At 33.9% G+C, this 9,040-nt stretch overlaps 1 protein-coding gene across 1 annotated transcript; it reads left to right on the top strand.

Annotated features, from left to right (window-relative positions):
• Positions 1 to 3,434: 3,434 nt before the first annotated feature.
• Positions 3,435 to 3,947, top strand: LOC106344632. Its single transcript, XM_013783971.1, has one exon. It carries the CDS (start codon positions 3,435 to 3,437, stop codon positions 3,945 to 3,947), a length of 513 nt encoding a protein of 170 aa, XP_013639425.1.
• Positions 3,948 to 9,040: the final 5,093 nt, after the last annotated feature.

A 9,040-nucleotide genomic window follows, 5' to 3' on the forward strand; every position in this document is an offset into this window, starting at 1 on the left:
CGTTTTTTTGACATTTTTATTAATTTTATTCTATTATTTGGTGTATACAATATATATTGCATAGAATTTAAATGTGTTTTTAGATATAATATTACTAAATCTCATCAAAAATATATTAAATGTTAAGACAATATAAAGATAATTCTATTGTAAATATAAAATAAACAATATAATAATAGGTTTTTACTTATATAAAATATGTATACATATCGATTATTAATTAAAATTTTAATGGGATCATATATTTACATATAATTTTCTAAAAAGTTATTATCTTATTATTTTATCGATTTGTGTCAAATTTTGAACCCGCCCAAGTTAGAACCGGCGAAATTTATTAATTTATAGAGATTATTAACTTATTGAGTATTAATTTATAGAGTTTCTACTGTATACTGTTTTCTATTTCTATTGGTTAACTAACATGAATAAAAATGTCTTCACAATTAGATGACATTTTGATAGTAGTTACAATTAAACAAGATTTCTTTCCAGATACAAAATTATATGATTTTTGTTATTAGTTAAACTAATAAAATGGGTATTTCTAAATAAAAATTTATATATATATATATAATATATATCTCCTGTTTATAAAATATTTAGATAAGTATTTCTTTATATATTTTTAATTTATTAATTTCTAATTAATATGATTGACCAGATTTTGATATATGTAAAAAATTAATGTACACGAATTACTAATCTTAAAAAATTATTGAATATATTTTAACAAATATACCTTGTATCAATTAAAAAATGAATAAATCAAATATAAATTTAATTGAAATAAAAATAGGATCATAATAGTATATTCAATTGGTTGAGATTTTACATAATTATAAAGTATGTAATAAAGATAAGTATACTATAGTTTTAAAAACCAAAGTTTTGAATGATTAATGTGGAGTTTAACCAAGAATCGAACTACAGTAAATACTATATAGGTTAATAAAATGGAGATTTGCCAAAAATGACTCAAAACTTGATTTTAAATACAAAAGTATACCCCAAATTCAATCAAATGCAAAAATAACTCAAAACCCTAATGAAATTACAACAGCCCCTTATGAACAAACAAAAAATATTTATTCAATTTTACCATCATAACCCTCCCTTAGAGAAGACTTCTTTGTAAGTCTTCTCGTTCAGTAGATCTTAAAAATAATTTTATAATTTTATTAAAAATATTTTGATGGGTAAAAAATTGAAATCATGTAATAATAAACATTTCTCAATGATGTAAATTTAGTTTATCTGAAATTGAATTATTTTCAACATAGATGAGTAAATGTATACTGGCTCATGAGTCATTGGTTTAGGGTTTGATAACATATGTTATAGTATTGTATGTATCTTTAGGGTTAGATTCTCTTTCTTCCTCTCAAATGACTGCAACAAAAATGTAATGTTTCTCATTCTAAAACTCTCCAACCTCTCTCTAATCTCTTTGAACATCAAAACACCAAACTTTATATCTATTTCTCACTTTTTCTTATGTCTTCTAACTAATTTATTTTTTTTTGCAGATTTTTCATTACATGATTCTCATCTTTCACTCTTTCAAAGGTAGAACTCTAAATTTTGGATATGAATTTATGTGTGTGTTTATATGTTAGATTCTAAGAAGCTATAGATTCAACATAGTGTGACTGTTTTGTTTATTTTGTAAGCATAAAACTTTCATTTTTGAAGTTTTTCTATGTTTTGATGTCATTTGAATGTTTTTGAATTTGTAGGTTTTTACATATCTGAGAGACTTTGAAAGACTTCTCAGAAGACCTCCGAAGACTCTCGGGAGACTTCTCAGAAGCCTTCTTAGAAAGTCTTCTAATGCATTTTATGCTAGAAGACTTCCCACGAAGTCTTCCGAAGTCGTCTGCCTAAAGTGGTATAAATCTTGGAAGACTCTCGGAAGACTCTCGAAAGACTCTCGGAAGGTTCTCGGAAGACTTCTTGGAAAATCTTCTAATGTATTTTATGCTAGAAGACTTCCCACAAAGTCTTCCAAAGTCTTCTGCCCAAAGTGGTTCAAAGAGATGATGTGAAGTGGAGTCCAAGCTTATCTATGTTGAGGAATAATATCTAGGTGTGTAATAATTTTGTTTATAGTCTTTTTATGATTTGTATGTGTAATATTTTAGTTGTGAATTATTTTGTAAACTTTAAGAGATGTTAATCAAAAGAATGGTAAATATGTTAATGTTTTGCCAAAAGTATTTGGCTTCATTAAAGTTATTGATGCAACATACCAAAAAATATTTTAATCATTCTACCCACACATAACAAAACACAACAACACAAAAACTTAGTAAAATTTGCTAAAACTAAGAGAGAAGACTTCTCAAGATACATTAGTCAAATTCACAAAAGATCAAAATTGAATTTTAAGTGAAGTTGAAATTTTAAATCTCATGGAAGTTAAAAATTGTATCTTATGAAGAAGAAGACAACACAAACACTGAACATCAACTTAATAAAACAAAATCATCGGAGAAGACTTCTTATGAAGTCTTCTACAAGTCTTCTATGAAGAAGACTTACAGAAGACTTCTCCGTTTAGCTAGAAACATTATTAAACATCAATGTTTGTAACTTCATAATTATCACCAACTAGGTAAAGAACCCCTGCGATATCGCGCGGAAACTCATTTTATAAAAGTAAATTTGTTATAATTTATCTTTTCATAGATTTTTTTTTTTTTTTGAAAAAGTTCTATGACACAATTTAAATTGTATGTGTCTATATTTCTCTTTTAGTTTTACTAAGAATGTATATTTTTTACAGAATAATAACTAAATATAAATATGTCAATACCAATAAAAATATATCTCTTATAAGCAAGTTATTTACTATTTTTGAAACTACTTAAAACAAACAAATTTCGCAAAAGCTCAACTTAAACGGTTATAACTTATAAAGATTCATTTAAATTTCTTACAATTTTTTTTATTAAAATATAGTTTGAGATCCAATAGATAAACAACATGTATATCAAATTCATTCATAAATAAAAATATGCATATATAAGAATATTTTTTCTTTGTTTAAATTTTGATAATACTTATCTATCAATAAATAATATTACCTAAATAGACTCAATTTTTTTATCTGAAACACAATAAATGAAACCACCTCAAATAAAAAATCCACACGAGTAGATGATATTAAAAACCACAAAATATAATTGAAATCATATATTTAATTTCTTAAAATTAGAAAATAAGTAAATTAGCCAACAAACCGAATTATTCAACTATTTTAAAATAATTTAAGATTCTTTAAAATATTTTTTTAAATGTATATAAAAAAGATATGAAAATGAAAGAAAAGAAAAGAAAATTCATTTAAAAAGTATACAACTTTTAGAATGAATAGATTTATCTTTAGACATTTTTAATAACTTCTTAAAATTTTATTTATTTTTTAGAAAATGATAATTGCTTATAAATCAGCTGCTCAGGCACGATCGGTAGTGAATGTGACAATACCAACTATTCCTGGTAGATGGTGTTATACAGATGGATCATGGAAAGAAAATGATAGATACTCGGGACAAGGGTGGTACAGTCTTTTGGAAGGCTTTGATGGTTTGATGGGAGCGAAGAACACTAGAGGGAGTCAATCACCCCTTCATTCGGAGATAGAGGCACTTATTTGGGGGATGGAATGTATGAGGAATTTAAGACAGTTTACGGTTATTTTTGCGACGGATTGTTCTCAATTGGTGAAGATGGTTTTTGAACCTGAAGAATGGCATGCATTTGCAAGTTATCTGGAAGACATCAAAGTCCTACAAAGCAGTTTCCACAGCTCAGAGCTTATCCATATACCAAGGACGCATAATTCAAGGACGAACAGTCTAGCACGCAGTGCAAGAAAACAACATTCCTTTGTGGTCCATATGGATGCGGAGCTACCAATTTGGTTTACAGAGTCTATATGAGTATGTTTGTTCCTGAAACAAAAAAAGATAATTGCTTATAAATCAAAGCAATTTGGGATGTAAAAACACTATCATTATGAAAAGACGCATCTTTAAATACTTGACAGCCTCTTAAATGATAAAACACAACCTTTCAATATTTTGATTATGAATCAATGCAACTTCTATAATAAAAAACGCAACCTGATAACATTTTAAGAATCAATGCAACTTCTAGAATGGAAAGATACAAAGATTAAAAGACGCAACCTTTCAATATTTTGATAACATGTAACCTCTAAAATGAAAAGACACAAAAGACACAACCTTTCAATATTTTGATAGTCTCAAAAGAGTTTCACCTTGTTCGTTCTATGTTTACATTTGCTCCATATCTTTTATCTCCCGTTCTTTGAACTTCCGAGCCGACCACCTTGCAAAAGGAGCTAGGTCTCGAGGTCTTTATTTTTCCCATGTAAACACTCAACTCCCGAGTTGGATGGCTCATGAGGCCAACCTCTTGGTAATTTCTTAATAAAATATGGAGCTTTCGATGTAAAAAAAATGATAGTCTCAAAAGAATCAATGCAACCTCTAAAATGGAAAATCACAACCTTTAATTTCAACATTAATTGAGTCTAATGTTATATATAGATTATGAATCAATTCAAACTCTATGATGAAAGACGCAATCTCTCAATATTTTGATAACATCTTAAGAATCAATGCAACTTCTAAAATGAAAAGATACAAAAGATTAAAAGACACAACCTTTCAATATTTTGATAACAGGTAACCTCTAAAAGGAAAAAACACAAAAGTCACAACCTTTCAGATAGTCTCTTACAAAATACAACCTCTAAAATGAAAAGTTAAAACTTTAAAATTAGTATATATAAAGATTAAAGTAGTCTAAAATATAATTGCTACAACACAGATTACAATAGAGAATAAGTGAATAACCAACATAAAAAAAAAACTATACTAATAAAGAGACGTGGTATATATAGAAAACATTAACAATTACTAAGAATCTCTAGCATATAGCAGAGATAGTTTTTGGTGCAGCCTGGGTATGGCTTAAACTCTGGATCACTTGAAGGTGGATGGATAGGGGTGTTCTAAGAGGCTACTAGCTCTTCTTTGAACTGTGGCCGTCTCCCTGGGCCTGTGGGTTGGCGCCAAGGATGGTCTGCTACTCAAAGACACAAAATCACCTTGTATTGTCTAAGATGGGATTCACAGGAATTCCTTCCTTTAAGTGAGATCAATGTTCTTGAGCTGAACAGAGAAAGCTAGAGACAAGACAACAAAGTTGACTGAATAATTCTTAGATTGAAAGTTGAAAAACAAAAGCGGCGTCCCTATGTGGCAGTCTCATCACTTGGCTCATCCTCATCAGTCTCACTCAGCTCCTCTTCTATGTCTCTGGTCATGGCTACACCATCCCCTCCTCCTTTAAAAGGATTTGACCTCAAATCCGAATCATCTGCAATAAAAGGATCCAAGTCAGAAACATTGAAAGTAGAACTGACTGTGTATTTCCCTTCAAGATCGATCTGGTAGGCATTGTTGTTGATTCTCTTTAGCACTTTGAAGGGTCCATCTTTCCTTGGTAGCAACTTTGATTTCCTCTCCACCGGAAACCTCTCTTTTCTCATGTGAATCCACACAAGATCACCCGGTTCAAGTACTAGCTCCTTGCGCCCCTTGTTCTTCTGCCTCTCATACATCTTGGTCCTCTCCTCAATGCTCTTCCTGACCTGCTCATGCAAAGATAAAACAAACTCGGCCTTTTGCTTGCCATCAAGGTTAGTTTGTTCTTTTAAAGGTAGAGCAAATAAATCAAGAGGAGACAATGGGTTAAAACCGTAAACAACTTGAAAAGGTGAGAGTTTAGTAGCTGAATGCACTGCTCTGTTATATGCAAACTCTACATGTGGTAAACAATCCTCCCATGTCCTAATGTTACTCTTAATGATGACACGCAAAAGAGTAGACAATGTCCTATTGACTGATTCAGTTTGACCATCAGTTTGGGATGGCAAGTAGTTGAAAACAATAGCTTAGTTCCCAATTTTCCCCACAGAGTTTTCCAAAAATAGCTAAAGAACTTAGTATCTCTATCAGAAACTATAGTCCTAAGCATACCATGCAATCTAACAATTTCTCTAAAGAATAGATCAGCTACCAAAGATGCATCATCAGTTTTATGACAAGGTATGAAGTGAGCCATCTTAGAAAATCTATCAACAACCACAAAGATACTATCTCTTCCTTTCCTAGTTCTAGGCAATCCTAAGACAAAGTCCATAGAGATATCAATCCATGGTGCAATAGGAATAGGGAGAGGTGTATACAAACATGTTGGTTGGACCTTAGACTTGGCTTGTTTGCACACGACACACCTTGAGCACACACGCTCCACTTCTTTCTTCATACTCGGCCAGTAGAAGTGCTCTTGCAAGGTGGAGAGTGTTTTGGCGACTCCAAAGTGTCCCATCAGCCCTCCTGCGTGAGCTTCCCTAACATACAATTCTCTCAAAGAACCACTAGGAACACACAGGCGGTTATCATAGAAAAGAAATCCCTTTACTTGGTAGAATTTTCCACTAGCATGTTTCTCAGATTCTCTAAACACATCTTTAAACTCAGGATCATTAGCATAGCAAGATTTGATATGTTCAAATCCTAAGAGTTTAGTTTCCATTGAAGATAAAAGAGTATACCTTCTGGAGAGTGCATCAGCCACTACATTCTCCTTACCTTTCTTGTAGTGGATGACATAAGGAAAGGTCTCAATGAACTCCACCCACCTGGCATGTCTCTTGTTCAGCTTCTGTTGCCCTTTGAGATGTTTAAGGGATTCATGATCTGTATGGATCACAAACTCCTTAGGCCACAAGTAATGTTGCCACACTTGTAAAGCTCTCACCAAGGCATACAGCTCCTTGTCATAGGTAGGATAGTTCAAGGTGGCGCCTCCTAGTTTCTCACTGAAGTAAGCTATGGGTTTCTTATCATGAATCAACACAGCTCCAATTCCAATACCAGATGCATCACATTCAATTTCAAAAGTTTTAGAAAAGTCAGGAAGTGCAAGTAAGGGAGCACTTGTTAACTTCTCTTTTAGCATTTGAAAGGCCTCTTCTTGGGTTGGTCCCCAAGTGAAACCTACACTCTTTTTGATCACTTCAGTCAGTGGTGCTGCAACCGTACTGAAATCTCTCACAAACCTCCTGTAGAAGCCAGCAAGTCCATGAAAACTTCTGACCTCTCCAATAGATTTAGGAGTCGGCCACTCCCTGATAGCTTTCACTTTTTCCTCATCAACCTGTATGCCCTGTGAGGTCACAACAAAACCTAAAAAGACAAGGTTATCTGTGCCAAAAGAACACTTCTTATAGTTAGCATACAGATTTTCTTTTCTAAGCACATCTAGAACTTGTTTCAAGTGGTTAACATGTTCTTTCATAGTCTTGCTGTAAATCAGGATATCATCAAAGTAAACAACTACAAATCGTCCTATCAAAGCTCTCAAGACATGATTCATTAATCTCATGAAAGTACTAGGTGCATTAGTAAGCCCAAAAGGCATCACAAGCCATTCATACAATCCTAGCTTAGTTTTAAAAGCAGTTTTCCACTCATCTCCTTCTTTCATTCTAATCTGGTGGTAACCACTCTTTAAATCAATTTTAGAAAAGACACATGAACCATGTAACTCATCTAACATATCATCTAAGCGAGGAATAGGATGCCTGTACTTAACTGTTATGTTGTTGATGGCTCTGCAGTCCACACACATCCTCCAGCTCCCATCTTTTTTTGGTACCAAGAGGACAGGTACAGCACAAGGACTCATACTCTCCCTGATATGTCCCTTCTCCATTAGCTCATTGACTTGTTTCTGAAGCTCCTTGGTCTCCACAGGGTTGGTCCTGTATGCTGGACGGTTTGGCAAAGTAGCTCCTGGTACAAAATCAATCTGGTGCTCTATTCCCCTAATAGGCGGCAGACCTATTGGATTGTCCTCTGGGAACACATCTCTATACTCCTGCAAAAGGCACTCAATCTCCTCTGGAATCTCGGGAGCAGGGTTAGTAGTAGAGCTCAACAATTCTTTATAAACCACTAGTATCAAATTTGATTGTTCAATCATAGCAGTTTTGATATCTTTAGCAGTAGCAAAGAGGTTGAGTTTACTTACCTGGCTGGTCTCTTCAAGAAGCAAGGACTTGCTGGCGGCCTTGGACTCTCCTCTCTTCTTTTTGAGATGCATCTGATCCTGGTGTACCTCCTGAGGGGTCATTGGCGCCAGGGTAACTTGTTTCTCCTTATGGATAAAAGTGTATCTGTTGGTAAAGCCATCATGTACTGATCTCTTATCATACTGCCATGGACGACCAAGAAGGATGTGGCTAGCTTCAAGGGGTGCTACATCACAAGTGATCTCATCCTGGTACTTTCCCACTGATAGCAAGACCTTCACTTGCTTGGTGATCTGTAATCCACCCTCGTCATTGATCCATTGCAAGAGATATGGTTTAGGATGCTTGAACACTTGAAGACCCAACTTCTCCACCAACTCAGCACTTGCTACATTAGTACAGCTTCCTCCATCAATGATCAAGCTGCAAACCTTTTCTTGAACCAAGCATCTGGTGTGGAACAAGTTTTCCCTTTGCTCATCTTCTTTGGCTTTAGGTTGAGCATTGAGAAGTCTCCTGGTGACTAGTAGCTCTCCACGGACAGGGTACACCCTTGTCATCTCTCTTGCTCTCTACTGAAGAAGAATCTTCTTTGGACTTATCTCCTGGCTTATCTTCCTTGGAGTAGGCCGGTTTTGAAGCAGGAGTGTATGAAGACCGGGTAGAGCTCTTCCTCTTGTTCTGCTGCTCAATCAAAATAGCCTTATGCAGCAGTTCATCCATGTCCTCATACTCTTGTAGCTCCAACCTATCTTCTATATCTCTGTTAAGACCTCCTTGGAATCTAGCCATAGTAGCTTCTACACCTTCTTCTAAATCAGCTTTTAACATGAGTGTTTCCATCTCCTGGTGATAGTCCTCTACACTCTTAGACCCTTGAGAAAGCCTTCTCAACTTCTGGTG

Source organism: Brassica oleracea, chromosome C5 (assembly GCF_000695525.1).
Source record: "Brassica oleracea var. oleracea cultivar TO1000 chromosome C5, BOL, whole genome shotgun sequence".
NCBI classification, from domain to species: Eukaryota; Viridiplantae; Streptophyta; class Magnoliopsida; order Brassicales; family Brassicaceae; genus Brassica; species Brassica oleracea.

Bases quoted from the DNA above. Each gene is read 5' to 3' on its own strand.
- LOC106344632 (XM_013783971.1), top strand. From the start codon at position 3,435: ATGATAATTGCTTATAAATCAGCTGCTCAGGCACGATCGGTAGTGAAT.